General features: G+C 42.7%; 1 protein-coding gene across 1 annotated transcript in view; it reads right to left on the minus strand.

Moving 5' to 3' along the window:
- The window catches only part of Myo3b (myosin IIIB), a 338,238-nt gene that overhangs the window by 132,165 nt on the left and 188,695 nt on the right, over positions 1 to 17,378 (minus strand). The window contains exon 24 of the mRNA XM_035446507.1: positions 16,912 to 17,117. Coding sequence (XP_035302398.1) covers positions 16,912 to 17,117 — 206 coding nt within the window. The remainder of the gene's footprint in view (positions 1 to 16,911; positions 17,118 to 17,378) is intronic.

Genomic DNA, 17,378 nt, shown 5'->3' on the forward strand with positions numbered 1-17,378 from the left:
AGAAGCTCAGTGAACTCCACACACAAACTGAAGGCAGCTACATCAAAGGACGTTCAATGAAATTGCTCCAAACCAGTAAGACGGAGAAAATCTTACAGAAAAAAAATACAAGCTACACAGAGAGGAATAAAGACAAATTTAACAGCAGAGTTCTCCTCTGTTTTCCCTCCCTCCCTCCTCCCCCCTCCCTTCCCTCCCTCCCTCCCTCCCTCTCTCTAAGACAGGGCTTCTCTGTGTAAGCATGGTTGTCCTGGAACTCCCTCTGTAGACCAGGCTGACCTCGAACTCACAAAGATCTGCCTGCCTCTGCCTCCCAAGTGCTGGGATTAAAGGCGTGCACCATCACTGCCCAGCAAGTTCTCAACAGGAACAATGTGAGTGAGAGAACAGTGGAGCAAAATCTTGAAAGCACCAAAGGAAAATAAATTCAACAGTCAGTGAAGATACCACACAAAAACAAAGGCAAGGTAAGACTATTTAAGACACATAAAAACTGAAAGAATTTATCCCTAGATGATCTTCTCCCAAAGAAATGCTAAAGGAAGTCCATCGCCGAAGAAGGAAAATGATTCCAGATGGAAGGAGTATGTCTCTACCAAAAGGACTGGGGGGCATATTATGAGAGCTATCTAATGGTAACTATCCGAAATACTTTTCTTATGACTTAAATATCTCTGCCTCATTCTTGACTGAGCAAAACTAATAGTGGTATATCAGGTTTATAAGACACGGAGACATGAGATATAGGACAAGCATAGCATAAAGGTCAGGAGAAAAGAAACTGAGGTGGATTATCACAAGACTTTTATGCTACATGTGGGAAAGCACAATGCTGATTTAAGGTAGGCTAAGAAAAATAAAGATGCGTGGCATAAATCACAAAGCAAGCCCTAAAATAACCAAGCAAAGAGCTACAAGTCACAGATCAACAAAGAAGATAAAATGAAACTGTACAAAATGTTCAATAAATCTTGGAGGAGGAGGAGGAGGAGGAGACAGTGACGGCAGCCGCAAAGATCAGATGTGACTAATAAAAGCCATGTAGCAAAATGTCAGAATAAAACTAACCATATGAGTAAGAATGCTGAAGGGAACATTTTAAACTTTTCTACATGCACAGGCATACACTCTCATGGCTCCCCCCTCTCTCTCTCTCTGCTTCTCTCTCTGTCCTGACTACACACACACACACACACACACACACACACACAGGTTTGCTCTCTGTCTCTTGAATACCTAATGAGCCCCACCTAGTCCCTGTTGCCCTGTTCCTTTTTCTTCTTCTTAATGTATTGGTGGCTTTTTTTCTTCGTGTGTGTGTGTGTGTGTGTGTGTGTGTGTGTGTGTGTGTGTGTGTGTCCTTTTTATATGCCACATATACACACACCTATTGTCTGTCTGTCTAATTATCATCTGTTTATCTGTCTGACTTTGAGTAGAGGAGGAAGGTAGAAAGAAGCATGGCTCACAGCTGGGAACGTGTTAAGACAAAGATGCCATGCTGTCTTCTCAATGCAAACACTGGCCTCTGCCCCCATCACATTTGTGTCTCTGGAGCTCTACCCCGTACCCCCCTCCCCAGCATGGTCTGACTCTCTAACTGGCAGCTGTGATGCCCCAGCATTTTTTGCCTGTAGAGCCTGTGTGTGCCTATGGGGAGCTGAATCATGAGGCTTTTGCCAGCAGTGTTGATTTCCTAGGGCCGAGCAGCAGCTGTGAGGCTCCCATCCCACAGCATTGTGTTTGGACTAGGATGTAAGAGCCATTTGTTTCCCAGTGGAAAGCTTATGTGTTGTCTTTCCAAACCCGTACGGGTTTTCAGATTCAAGCCTTGTTCATCCTCTCTGAGCCACTATGCAACTCTTTCTAACAGCTGGCATGGGGCCGGGACTGTAGCTCAGTGGTGAGGGCTTGCTTTGTATACACCAGGTCCTGATTTCCATCCTCAGCATTGCTGAATGGCAGCTCCTGTAGATACATAAAGTCAGCAGAGTCTAGTGGTATCTTAATTGATTTCTTCCCCCCGATGGAAAACCAGTATTGTCCCTGCTTGATATTCATAGCCACATTCCTTTACTTCACAGAAGTCATGTTGTTTTGACCTTTCCTATGATCCAATGATAACATCTGCCTGGTTCCCTGGTATCATATGTAGAAAACGAATACTTTGAACACATTCGTCTTTGCTTCTGTATTCCACTCATGATTTGTGTCTTCTTCTGCAAGCTATCTTCTGACAAGAGAAAGACAATGCAAATACCCAGGCTAGAGGAACTTGACCCAAGAGGCAAACACAGTCACATCTTAAGTCAGGCAGTCCTTGCTCCTAGGCTGAAAACACTGGGCAGTCCTAACAAGCTTAGTGGGTCTCAAACCACACATGACACTTTTCCTACTTACAATTTTCAAAAGTAAAATATCAGTTCATAGAATATGTCTGTGAGAATGGCCAAAATAAAAAACACCAATGACAGTTTGTTGGAGAGGATGTGGAGAAAGGGGAACACTTCTCCACTGCTGGTGGGAGTGCCAACTTGTACAGCTTCTCTGGAAATCAGTATGGCGACTCCTCAAGAAAATGGGAATCAGTCTACCTCAAGATGCAGCAATTCCACTCTTAGGCATATACCCAAAAGAAGCACATTCATACAACAAGGACATCTGTTCAGCGATGCTCATAGCAGCACTATTTGTAATAGCCAGAAACTGGAAGCAGCCTAGATGCCCCTCAACTGAAGAATGGATAGAGAAAATGTGGTACATTTACACAATGGAGTGCTACTCAGCAGAAAAAAACAATGGAATCTTGAAATTTGTAGGAAAATGGATGGAACCTGAAGAAACTATTCTGAGCGAGGTAACCCAATCACAAAACGACAAACATGGTATGTACTGACTCATATGTGGATTTTTAGACATAGAGTAAAGGATTACCAGCCTACAATCCACACTGCCAGAGAAGCTAGGAAACAAGGAGGACCCTAAGAGACACATACATGGTCCCCTGGAGAAGGGGAAAGGGTCAAGATCCCCTGAGCAAATTGGGAGCACAGGAAGAGGGGGGAGGGAGCTAGGAGAATGAGAAGGGGAGAAGAGGAGGGATGCAGAGGACATGAGGGAGCAGAAAGGTTGAGTTGGGGGAAGAATAGAAGATAACAAGAATGAAGATACCTTAATAGAGGGAGACATTTTAGGTTTTCAGAGAAATCAGTCACTAGGGAAATGTCTGGAGATCTACAAAGATGACACCAGCTAACAATCTAAGCAATAGAGGAGAGGCTGCCTTAAATGCCCTCCCCTGATAATGAGATTGATGACTGACTTATATGCCACCTGATAGCCCTCATCCAGCAGCTGGTGGAAGTAGAAGCAGACACCCACAACTAATCACTGAACTGAATCCAGATGCAGAGAAGGACTAGTGAAGAGCAAAGGGGTCCAGACCAGGCTGGCGAACCCCACAGAAACAGCTGACCTGAACAACAGGGAACTCTTGGTCCCCAAACTGATAGCTGGGATACCAGCATGGGATTGAACCAGACTCCAGGAACATGGGTTTCAGTGAGGAAACCTTGGAAATCTATGGGACCTGCTGTAGCAGTTCAGTACTTATCCCTAGCATAGGTGTGGACTTTGGGAGCCCATTCCACATAGAGGAATACTCCCTGAGCCAAGACACACGGGGGTAGGCCTAGGCCCTATCCCGAAGGATATGATAGACTCTGATGACACCCTATGGAAGGCCTCACCATTCAGGGGGAGCAGAAAGGATATGTGATAGGTAGGGTTTTAGTTGGGGGGGTAGGGGGGGAGGGTGGGAGGGAGAAGGGATTCATGTAAAACAATCTTGTTTCTAATTCAAATTTTAAAAAAATCTGAGAAAAAAAAAAGGAATATGTCTGTGATAGACTCTACCAATAGCCAAAATGTTTTCTGAAGAGGTCACACAATTGATAATATCATCGCTTGAATTTATCCTCTCTACCCATGATAGTCCAAGGAGTCATTGAACTTGCTGATGACTTCCAACATATATAGCAAATGATACAGTTGTCCCTCAGTATCCATGGAGATCGGTTCCAGGATACTCAGATTCACAGTTTCAAGAAAAAAACAAACAAACAAAAAAAAAAAACTGTGCATACTCAGTACAGATGTGAACTTTCAAACAATATTGTCCAGACAAGCTGGTTGACTCTGTTGATACAGAGTCCATGGATATGAGAGCCGGCTATTGAATTGTGCTCTTAATTTGCATTTTCTTTAAAACAATGTCTTTATATTACTCTTACTATTTTTGTTATTATTGTATATGTATGTGTGTGTGTTTGTGGGTAGACATATGTCAAGGTTCTTCTGTGGAGGTCAAAGTTCAAATTTAGGAGTTCACCTGGGTCATCTTGGAATTTGTTTACCTACATTGTTTCCATAACTATTTTCTCTATTTTGTTGGCTTTTCATCTCCATTGCTTACCATAAATAAAATTCTGTGCATGCTGTAGTATTCCCTAGAGGCTCTGTGGTTGAGGGGCAGTCCTCAAAGTGGTGGGTTTTGGAAGAAGCTAAAGTCTTAAGAGATGGGGACCACTGGGAAATTTTTAGGTCACTGGAGGCCTCCTGGAATGGATCATTACAAAAGCCTGAGCTTGTCATCTATGCCTCTGGTTTCCTGTTACAAGATGTGGGCTATTCTAGACAGCATCATGGTTCTAAGGTGCAGATCTCTCCACAGCTGATCTCTTGCTAGTGCCATGTGCTCGAACCTTCAAAAAATATGGTCTAAATAAACCTTTTTTTTCTTTATAAGCTACCTGCCTTGGGTATCTTGTTACAGCAGAGAAAAAGATAACTAATACATACAGGATCCACTGACAGGCCAGTCACTGATAGAGGTCTAACTGGCATGAATAAGCAATGTAGAAAACTTCCCTTCCCTCATGAAGTTTGTATAATAGTGGGAAATATTAAACAAAAATGGGAAGGACATCAATTTGGGTAGGGATCCATGCTACGGAGAATAATAAAACAAAGTTGGGGTGGGGTCTGGGGATATTTTGGCTGACAGCATTAGGCAATCAGATAATGAGGTAATTCAAATCATGTCTTGATAGTGGATGCTGAAGGAGCTGGAGGCACTGGACTTGGAAACAAAAGGCAAGGTCTCTTAAAGGGCTGTGTACAGACCACCTAGACCAGAATCATTTAGAGGTTTAAAAGAAGAAGATGTGAGCTTCCAAGCTATAACGGAATGCTTTTGACAAAATCTAGGGCTAGCCTGAGGGATCTGCACTTTAGTAACTGTCTCTGGTGACTGAACTCTCTGAAATCCCTGGCTTAGGGGAACATGACAACTGACTATCTCCAGCAGACATGACTTATTCAGGGATGCCAGAGGACAGAACTGAGGCAAGTGCTCAGAAGATTGTGGGGGCAGATTTTACCCAGAGTTCACATGATGGGGTGGTGATCATGGGGCAGGGTGCCTGGGGGGTCAGGAGGTGAGTACTTGAACCCTGGAATTGTCCACAGGAAGCTAACTGACAAAGTTGAGGATATTGCCAAGGAATTTCTAGGTGTTTTGTCTAGACATTTGGACCAGATGACCCTTTGGGAGTCATGCTTGGCCTACAGAATTATGTAGTTTTTAAAAATCATATTTGCTGTTGACCTAGTACTGTTACTGTCAAAAACTGAGGGCTATTGTTGAAATATTTGGATCAGTGTGAAGTTTCCTAATATTTCTTAAGGAAGTATGCTTATAGCTCTTAGTAACTCAGCCAAGTTCTTTTTCACAGGACATTCTTAAGTGTCACCTAGCAGGGTGCCTCTCAATGTGGCTCCAGGCCAACAGCAGCAGAGCCTAGAAACGCCTTAAAATGTAAATGTAGACACACACTCCTACTGAATCAGAAACTCTGGGAGTAGGACCCAGGAACCTGTATTTTCAAAGACCTCTCCAGGAGACTGTGTTTGGTGAGAAAGTTGGAGAACCATTGAAAGAAACAGAATTCTAAAACAAAACTGACTACCCCCAGTGAAAGTGCCTCTGAAGGAAGAGAAGGCACCCCACAAACCCACCACCTTGTCTCTTTGTTTAGCCCCAATGACTTATGGGGTTTTCTAGGGAAGATCACCGTTTTCCTCTTGAAAAAGTAAATTACCCAAAGTTCACCCTACAGAAATACTCACCTGTTCAGTATTTAGGATTGTTTGTTGAGTATTGCTGGCTAGCAACTGGAAATAGGTTTAAAGCCACAGCAGAGAAAAGGCTGGCTGAGAACCACAGAGTCCACTGAGGTGGGAAGGACTCTGTGAAAGCCGTGGAACATTACGGGACTACAGGAATGGCTAGTGCATACTGCATACTGTTAAGTAGCAAGGCAAGCTGCCCAATAGTACAAAATTGCCATTTGAGTTAAGCTCAAAACAGAGCTTTCCCCTCTCCCCAAGGGCCCGCCTTCTCGCGCGCGCGCGCGCGTGCGCGCGTGCGCGCGTGTGTGTGTGTGTGTGTGTGTGTGTGTGTTGTACGTGCGCGCGTGCTTCGAAAGTATAAAACTACCAAAAGCATAACTGTTGTTATTTTGTAAAAGCTTAAAAATTAGAAAAGTACTTGAGATGGAACTGGTGCGATGAAACACGAACTATAGAAAGTACATTAACAAGTTTATTACGGGGGGGGGGGGGGGGGAGAGAGAGAGAGAGAGAGAGAGAGAGAGGAGAGAGAGAGAGAGAGAGAGAGAGAGAGAGAGAGAGAGAGAGGAGAGAGAGAGAGAGAGAGAGAGAGAGAGAGAGAGAGAGAGAGAGAGAGAGAGAGAGAGAGAGAGAGAGAGAGAGAGAGAGAGAGAGAGGAGGTCTGTCTTTTAAAGGGGTCCTTTACACCTGCGTGTAGACTTAGTTCCCATAGAACCCTGGGCTGACCAGGGTACTGCCTGAGTGGATTCTGCCAGGTAACGGGCAGGCCAGTATAATGCCTGAACCTTTTAATATCAGTGGAAAGTGTATTGGTTGAGCAGATGCTGGGGAATGGAATTAGGAATGTGGGGAAAGAAATTCAGTCTTATATATAAAACAGAGGAAATGAGCCATACATTTTTGTAACTAAAAGTAATTTAAAACATTAGATAAAGATTGTTATTGTTCAGTCCTGTGATAGGCCCAAATCCTGGTCAAAGGGTTATAAATCTACAAATTGCATCAATATCATTTGCCTCCAAGTAGCAGTGCCCTGATCATGTGGCAAAGAGCCACATCCCTTTCCATTTCCAGTAGTCATTTGTGGTTCTCTGTCTCCATCCATGACCATCAGCCTGTCCCCAAAACATTGCACAATTATCTGAATAACCCAATCCACGTAAATGATTTTCTTTCATGTAGATAATAGAGGTAGCACAGCAATTGTGGCTTGGATAATTTGATAATTACCCCCAATTGCCCGTTTCCTTTTGTGTGTCTAAAATTACAGATTTCGTTTATTAAGTTCTTATATTTACCATAAGCCATTTTATTTTTTCCCCCTTTGTGTTTAGCCTTCAGTAAAGAAAGTGAACAGCTGGCCACCATATGCTACCAAACAAGAAAAATGATTATATCTATTACATCCTTAGAAATGCTTCTAAATGTGGGCCTTGGGATCAGAAGCTGTGCTGAACGCCTGGGATTATGTATTTCTCTGATGTTCTATTACTCATTGCAGGTCTCAGTCTCTTTTCCTGTTGCTGTTAAAAAAATTTCCCAACAAAAGCAACTGAAGGGAGAAAGGGTTTATTTTAGCTCACAAGTTCTAGGTTATAGTTCATCACAGCACTGAAGTCAAAACGACAGGAGCCTGAGAGAGCCAGTCACAGTCAAGACCCAGGGACAAATTTACTTAGTCCTGGTTACCCTACCAAGAGAAATGGTGTTGCTCACAGTGAGCAGGTCTTCCCATGTTCATTAATTAAGAAAAATCCTCCATGGACATTCTTAAAGGTCCGTCTAATGTGTCATGTGAGTAATATCACATGGTAGCTCTTGGCACACGCTAGGTGTGGTTTTTGACGCTGCTGCTGACACTTTATAAGTTCAAATGAAGGAAGAGAACCACAGTGACACTAAGAATTAGAAACAAAGTCTGCTCATTCAGACCTTAATGTAACAGAAATCTAAATTTGACCGGGCATGGTGGCACATATATGTAATACCAACACTTCAGAAGTGGAGGCAAGAATCTGGTTACATTTTGCCTCTGTCCTGAGAACTTAGATGTGACTGAATTAGAAAGTAACGGACTAATTTGATTGATGGAGGATCAGGAGGCAGGAGGATCAGAATTTCAAATATAAGTACAAATGAAGCTCCCAGGTGTGTGTGTGGGGGGGGGGTATTCGAGTAACAACAGGATTGTTGGAGCCCATGTCTAGTTTCTCAGCTCCTGAGGAGCTCAGAGCCTTATGAATATAAAATGCACTACCTGGTCCACTAATCCTCTGATGGGGGATGTCCTTCTGTATGTTGTGAATAAATGGCTCCCTTATTGGTTGGTGAATAAATGCTGATTGGCCAGTAGCCAGGAAGGAAGTAGAGGCAGGGCTACCAGGCTAGGAGAATTCAGGAAAGAGGAAAGCAGACAGGAGCCACCAGGGAGATGCCATGTAGCTGCAGAAGGAGTAACATACCAGAGCATTATGGGTAAGCCACAGCCTCGTGGCAATACATAGTTTAATATAAATGGGTTAATAAGAAAGAGCTAGCCAATAAGAGGCCTGAGCCATTGGCCAAGCAGTTTATAATTAATAGAAGCCTCTGTGTATTTATTTAGGTCCAAACAGCAGTGAGATGGGATGGGACAGAACAGAAACCTCCCACCTACAATCCACAGTTATCCTTGTGCTTGTTCCCATTTGTAAATTTGCTATTGAAAGGTTCAGGCAGATACCTAGGCAGCTTAAAGGGCCCTGTGTTGTATGGCCACATCATGGCTACGTCACTCGCTACAGGGCTGTATAGGGACTCAGTGTGCATGTACGAGCTCCCCCTTTTAAGCGGAGACCTCATCCCTTCTCTCTCTCTCTCTCTCTCTCTCTCTCTCTCTCTCTCTCTCGTTTCCGGTGGTCGACCCTAATCTCTTCTCTTCTCTCTCGTCTCTGTCTCTTTACTCTCTCTTACCTCCTCCCTGCTCTCTCTCTCTCTCTCTCTCTCTCTCTCTCTCTCTCTCTCTCTCTCCCTCTTCCTCTTCTGTGTCTCTCCCACTCTTGCTCTCCCTCCCCCACCTGTAATAAACTATGGTTAATGTATCTCTCTTTCTCACGTCTCATCTCTTGCGCCTTTCTTAAACTACTACAAAATTTTCCTTTAGCTATGACGTCAGGAGATTTAACATGCTTACCACTCTTCCTTAATTTCATTTTAATCACAAAGGGAAGGTATAGAAAAGGAAAGGAGAAATGTTAAACCACTTGATGGGGTGATTGAAATGGGAAAAAACAGCAGGTATTGTTCACATTAGTGAGATCTCAAATCATCTAGAGATTGTAGTCTACCAAACCTCCTACAGTGGGGAAGGCAGGGGCTGACACGATGGCTCAACAGGTAACAGTACTTGCCGCCAAGCTTTACAACCTGTCAGTTTCCCAAGACTCACATGGTGGAAAGAGAAAATTGACTCCTGCAAGCTGTGCCTTGACCTCTCCACAGGCATAATGGCATGGGTACACTCTTACCACCAAATAAATGAATACATAAATACATAAATAAATAAATAAATAAATAAATAAATAAATAAATAAATAAATGCAACTGAGGAAAAAAGGAAAGGAGAGGGTATAAGATAGAAGAGGCTTTCCTTAGTTGGACTGCTTCATAGTAGTCAAAACTGGGATTCCCTGGGTCAAGAATGTAACAACAACCCGTACAAATAAACTGGAGTGCACAATGGAAGAAAGATGATTTCACTGAATTACTTGCTTTTTAAATTCTTCTTCAGCCGGTGATGGTGGCACATACCTTTAATCCCAGCACTCGGTGCAAAGAGGCAGGTGGATCTCTGTGAGTTCGAGGCCAGACTGCTCTACAAAATGAATTCCAAGACAGCCAGGTTTATACACAGAGAAACCCTGTCTTGAAAAACAAAAACAAACAACAAAATAAGAATGCATCAGGGGCTGGAGAGGTGGCTCAGTGGTAAAGAGCACTGGCTGCTCTTTCAGAGGTCCTGAGTTCAATTCCCAGCACCCACATGGTGGTTTAGAACCATCTATAATGGGATCTGATGCCCTCTTCTGGCATACAGGTGTACATACAAACAGAGCACTCATATACATTAAAAATATGTAAATCAATGTCTTAAATTTTTCTTCTTAATTTTGTTCGTTTTTAGTTTTAACTGGGTGATTGTACTAGTTACTTTTCTGTTGCTGTGATAAAACACTATAATCAAAGCAACTTAAGAAATTAGAAGAGTGTGTCATGGTAGGAGGTGTGGCGGCAAGCAGCAGGCATGGTGGCAGGAGTAGAAAGCAGAGAGCTTTACTGCAAGCACAAAGCAAACAGTGCAAGCAGAAAGCTTAAAGCTTTCAAATCCCACCCCAGTGGCCTACTTCCTCAAGCAGAGCTGAACCTCCTAAACCTTCCCAAACAGGACAACCAACTGAGGACCAAGCATTCAAATACAGGAGCCTGTGGGGGTCATAGCCCCAGATTTTCCTCTATAGCTCTTGGGGACGATTTTCTAGAATAGATGATTTTGGATTTAATCATTCAAAGCTGAGAGGTATGTGAAGATTAATTGAATGCTTGCACAACCAGAATGTGGATACTACCTGCTCTCTTCCTGCACTGGACTCCAGAACCCTGGGAGCTAATCTAGAAGACCAGCTAACTGGAATCTTACTGGGGGCAAATGTCACTGTGTTTATTAAATGAACATCAAGAAATCTGTATTCACTTGGGTAGTTAACCATAAGACGCCATATTTAAGCAGCTGTGCCCAGGATGAGAATCACCTATAGAGCTGTAATTCTGCTCAGAAGTCAAATTTGAGTCATCTTGGACCCCTCTAAGGACATAACACCCACTGTTACAAAGAATGAGGAATTTCTTTTATTGTTCCTAAGAGTGAGAAGATGGCAGGTGAAATCAGAACCCAGAGGCAGCTGGTCCGAAGCTCAATGAGTGTTTGTGTAGAAAGAAAGAAAATCCAGGCCTCCAGAAACAAAAAGAAATTTTTGTGAGGAAAATCATAAATAGTGGCTACAATTTTGCAGGAAGAAAGTGACAAAGAATACTATGTACAGACTTCAAATAGTGACTAGGAGACTGACAACAGAAAGTGCCCCCCCCCCCGTGGTTCCCCATGCATCAAGTACATCAGGAAAAGTACCAACAGGATCAAAGACCCATGCCAGCTACCCAGAGGATTAATTCAAACTGAGCCAGAATTGGTGGAGGGAAGTGGGATTGGAAACTTTTTTTGATAATCTTCATAGTATGTGAAGTTGTAGGAAAACTAACCAAACAACAACAAAATAGTCTGGTTAAAATGCATAGTATGTAGTTCTTTTTCCAAGTTAACATCTATCTGTTGTCAACAAAATTTTTGTTCTTGGAAATTTTTTTCAAAGGACCTACATAAGTAGATAGATGAGGGTAACATTTCTGCTTGGCTAGGGTGATTCTAGGGAACAGGACTGTACAAACACGCATGTGCGCGCGCGCGCACGCACACACACACACACACACACACACACACACACACACACACACACACACACACACAGTGTTTCAGCCTGTTGGTCCCCTCTCTTTTTCCTTTAATGGGCCCTTTACACCATGATTCAAGTGGGGTTGAGCTCATCATGCCACTTGACCCAAAGCCCTTCCTTGTCTTAGAGATTGGTCCAAGGATGTGCATGTGGTCCGAATTGCTACAGTCAGTTTATTGTGTAAGAATTAATCCTCAGAAACAAAGCAGATCAAAGGGAGAGATTTTATAAACCAATATATTATTCTCTTTTAATTTTTGCTTGAACTAGTTCGAGTTTTGGTCACTTATTGAGGGATTCATGATGAATGCACTCATAAGCAAGCAGTCTTCCTCTAAGCATAAGATATAGCCATGCTATGCAATATTGAGCAATTGTCTCCTATCATCTGGAGGTGAGAGCTGGGATGGGGGACCTGGAGAGACCAGAGAAGAGGCTGGATCAGGAGCCACAGCAGTCTCCTGTGTCTTATGGAGTTTGTTCTGTTGGAGTTCCTATAAAAAAACCTTTCTTTGTTACAGAGGGAAAGAAGGCAAATTAACTTACTACTCTTTCTTTGTGACCTCTAATAAATGACAGTGTTTTTTTCAAACTTGATTACAGTCTTTTAAAAACCAATTTATTTAAGTTTTATTTTTTTTGAGCTCTTATTCAACCTTACACTCTGCCAATCTTTGATGTATACTGCAATATGAGTCACAGCTTAGCAAAGCCAGGTCCACCCATCTTTCAACCACTTCTAAAGAGCAGGGGTTGGAGGGACAGTCAGAAATGGTATAACAGAGAAGAGGTGAGATTTTTATTCAACTCCACAAATGTTTCTAAAACACCTAACTTGAGCTGTACTACCTTGGACAGTACAGACACAGTGCTGGTTGTGCCTCCCAGGCAGTGAGGGTTGAAGTGAGCAGTGCATAATCCCTGTAGCAAGCATTATCAATAAAGTGCACCTGGGGGACTTGTAACTCAGCCTGGGGAGCTTACACTGAGCACCACAGAGAAGACAAGGGTGCTTAAAAGTCCCAAAGAGTCAGCTTGCCTAAGTGCCTGAGGACTCAGCAAGGTGAACAAAGGCAACAAAGAATGGAACAGTATTAGGTATTTTGAGAAGTCCCAACTAGTTCACTTTTTATTAGAGGGTGATCTGAGAAGTGAAGGCTGAAAGAGGTGACTGAAAAAGCAGGGGAGCAAAACAGGAAGACTCCCCTTCACAAAGCAGCAGGGCTGAAGCTTCCCCAACAGGGTCTTGATGGTCATGTTAGCGGAGGAAGCAACATGCTTCCAACAGAATTTTAGATAAACACTGTGCTGGCGTCTCAGAGGGTAAAACAGGGAAAAGTCCATTCAGGATGTTTGTGGTAAAAGAGCAGATAGGAGTTCAAAAAGATTTATAAAATGAAACAGAATTCAGGATCCAAAGAAACCCTATTGGTTTCTTGGTCCAGTGACATTCAACAAAGATGCCAAAACAATTCAGGGGCAATTCACTGGCAGGCAATGGTGTTGGGACAAATGATGGCCACACCCAGAAGAATGAAGTGAGACCCTTACCTAACACATACACAGGAAATATTGCAAGGCGGATTGTAGGTATAAAATAGGAGAGCTCAAGTTATATAATTATTAGGAAAAAGAAACAGGAGTAAATCTCTGGATTTACATAGTGTTGGATTACATGGTTGTTTAATTAGGGCACCAAGAGCATAAATGACAAAAGAAAACATAGGGCTTCATCCAGATCAAAAATACTATGCTTCATAGGAACTTATCAAGAACTGAAAAAATGCTGGGTGTGGTGGCACAGGCCTTTAATCCCAGGACTTGGACAGAGGCAGGTGGGTTTCTGTGAGTTCAAGGCCAGCATTATCTACATAGAAAGTTCCAGACTAACCAGGGCTACATGGTGAGACCCTGTCTCAAAAAGAAAGAGGAGAAACAGGAGGAAAAAGAAGGGGAGAAGAAATTAGAAGGGAGAGGAGAAATGTAAAAGACCACAAAGAGAATAAAAGAAAACAACTGTTAATCCCATATGCACATGTCTAAGAGACTAGTGTCCAGAACACATACAAATCAATAGTAGAACACAAGGAAAAGGCTTGAGTAAACATTGCTTCACAGAAGATATACAAATGAGCAATAAGCACTCGAAGAAATGTCTTGCACCACTAGTCACTGCAGAAATGCAAGCAGAACTATATTGTCACTCACTAGAATGACTAAAATGGAAAGATCAACAACAGTAAACGTTGGTGAGGACAAAGAAAAACTGGTTTCCTCATAAAATTGCTGATGGGAATGTGTCAGTTGATGTAGCCAATTCTTTTAAAAGCTATTAGTATTATTACTTGATTTCATGTATGGGTGTTTTACTCGCATGTATGTTTGTGCATCACAGGCATGCCTGTGCTCGTGCAGATCAGAGGAGGGTGCCAGGTCCTCTGGGACTGGAGTTACAGATGATTGTGATCCACTACTTGGGTACTGGGAATTTAACTCCAGTCTTATGGGAAACAGAAAACAAGAGCTTCCTTGCCTATTGAATCAACAGCCATTGGGGACTGAGTCCTGGTGGGTATAGGCCTCCAACTCGGAGGATGTGACTGGAAGCCAGCCAGTGTGGGATCTGGCATAGCATGCCTTCTTGCCAGACAGATGAAAGCATCTGTTATTGTGTTGGGTTACACATCAAATATGTCCAAAAGGAGACTAGAACTCAGATCTCTTTACCATATTGCAGTTTTCTAGAGTAAACAAACCATTAGCCTTGACCTTTTCCTTTAGACATTTACCAGCATACATCCAACACATGCAGGCTGATGTGTCCACCCAGGGTAGACCTTCTTAGGAAACCTGCTTCAGAGCCCACTGACCAGGAAACAACAAAGCCGCACTGTCATGTTCTGTGATGCCTTCAACAGCCTGCCAGGAAGCCTCAGTTACCTTGCAGCACTGCCACATGGCCCTGTGGTGTCTACCTGAGAATGGATGAAGATGTCTAACCCACTCAGCTCCATTGATGAGCTGGTATGGAAAGCTCCCCTTTCTTCAAAGGCCCTTGATGAGAGAAGACAAGGCTTTTCCAAGGTACTTTGCCAGAAAATGCAAAAAGGACCCAGCAAGGAAGCGCTTAGGCTTTGCTGAGTGCACAGATTTGAGTGATGCGGAGATTGCGGGATTGCAGGTAAAGGTCCCTGTTCCAGGACACAACATAATCAGGAGAAACAGGACCTTTCAGGTTTCAGAGTCCAAACAGGAAGGATGAGAGAGCAAACTTAAGGAAGCATTTACCTCCTATTTACCTGTTTGAGAAAGCCTCATGCCTCTGTTCCTTGCCTTTGATTGTTTTGTCTGCCTATTTCCTGCTCAGAGTTGACAAAACAGCACTCCTGAGAGGGAAGATAAGAAGCTCCTATTTGCTGAATAACATCAAGGGGGAAACTGCTAGCTCATCCATTCTGTTGTTCAGTTGTTCAAAAGGTTCAAAATACCAATTAGCTTGCTGGCTCGGAAGTCTTTGATACCCTCAGATTCACTGACATTTTGAAACTCTCATTCATATCTGCCTAATGGTTTTCTGATCATGAACAAAGGGGTGCCAGTCTGTTTAGCATTTGACCCGTTTTCTTAAATGTTTTTACGTATTCGACGTTTAGTGGCTAAAAATAGTTACATTCATAAGCTAAAATTACCTTTGCTCCCACCCCCTTGTACAGCTCCAGACTGAAGATTGAATAAAAGGCTTAAAGATATATTTTTACATTTTTTTCATTCTTATTTCAAATATAAAAGATCAGATCTTACTGCAAGAATTTTTCCCTTTTACTTTTCCATAGAACTTAGCAGAGTTTGGAATATTCGATGAAGTAGCCTACCATGTATATATTCAAAGTCATTTATATATATATATATATATATATATATATATATATATTGGTTCCACATATATGTATATATTCTGATATATATCAGAATGGGAGTAATAGTACAATACAGATGAGGGAGACTTTAGATTTTATAAGATTTTCTTACTACACTCTGGGCATCCTCTGGTAGGCGTGCTTCTTTCTTGAAGATGGCTTTTGTTGTTGCAGTGTTGCTCGGTATATCTTAGTGAAGTCCTGCCTGTGACTATGTGGCACCAAGGTTCACTTGAACCAGATGTGGACAGAAGAGCAAGCTAGCCTCCTTAGATAAGGCAGCTCCGGGTTTAGAAACTGCCCTCACCTTGCGGTTTAAGTTTTATAATAAATGTGGACCAAAGGCATCCAATTGGGGAGCTTAAAAAGTGGAAAGTGAAGCTGGCCTGCTGGTGGTCAAATCCTGGCTTTTACATTCCTAACCCTGGATCTTGGAATCCCACTTAGAATAACTGGGATTTTGGGAAAGTCACATTACTTGTGTGTCCTAAGTTCCTTGCTTTGGAAGCAGAGAAAAGACTAAGGCTGGCTCACTGGGTGGTTCTACAGATAAAAGGACCATACATTGAAGAATAGTGCCTAAAATATCTTAAGAGCACCTCAGGTGCTGAGGGAGTACTGATTACTAGTGTCATAGTAAGATGCACCAGACCCTGGGGGTGGAGAGGGCACCAGGCACATTCAAGTCCTCCAGAGTATCAGCCTTCTATGAAGGGCTCTTCTCTTATTACAGTGAATGTTCAGAGAGCTTGGGACTTAAGTATTTATAATATAAAATATTTATGAACATTTTTTTAAAATGTGATCAGAAGTCAACTTGATCTATTCTTGAGTTTTCTGCAGTATAGTTGGAGCACAATGAAAAGACTACATGTAAAAAAGCAAATGACAGGGCTGGAGAGATGGCTCAGAGGTTAAGAGCACTGGCTGCTCTTCCAAAGGTCCTGTGCTCAATTCCCAGCAACCACATGATGGCTCACAACCATCCAAAATGAAATCTGGCGCCCTCTTCTGGTCTGCAGGGACACATGCAGGCAGAACTCTGTATACATAATAATAAATAAATAAATAAATAAATAAATAAATTTTTTTTTAAAAAAAAAAAAAAGTAAATGACAGCTGGTATTAATAACAATTACATGTTCAGAAGGAAGTTCTGGGAGGCGTTTTGGGAGAAGGATCTGTCTCCCAGGGGGACAGAGGCAGACAGGATGAAGCTAATAACACAGAACGTATACCCAAGGACACTGTCTGACCTTTTCACAAAGTCTTCAAAGAGGATTCGGTGGGAGTAGCCCTGCCTGCGGATGCTGACTGTTTCCAGGATCCCCGTGGAGCGAAGCTGGGCCAGAACTCTGTCTTGGGAAAACTGCAGGGCCTTGCGGTCATCATTAGGCTTAATGCAACGCACGAAGTGGGGCTGTCCAACCACCATTTTGGAGAGTAGATCCATCAGAGAATACTAACAGGGAGAAATCAAAAATGAAATGAGAAATGAGGTACCCCTCTCTTGGGCCTGCTGTGGCCTTCGGAACAGTGTGAAACTTGTGAATCGATGGAGGTTATTAGGAAAGAACGTGAAACTAACAATAGGTGATTGCAACATAAGTTCTCCCCACAGCTACCTGAAGGTTGAAATCACTTCTTAAACATCTGGTGCCAAAGCAGTATCTCTACAACAGAAACCCCTTGAAGGATATCTTCTAGGTTAGCCTGGAATACC

The sequence above is a fragment of the Cricetulus griseus genome, chromosome 6 (assembly GCF_003668045.3).
Source record: "Cricetulus griseus strain 17A/GY chromosome 6, alternate assembly CriGri-PICRH-1.0, whole genome shotgun sequence".
Lineage (NCBI taxonomy): Eukaryota > Metazoa > Chordata > Mammalia > Rodentia > Cricetidae > Cricetulus > Cricetulus griseus.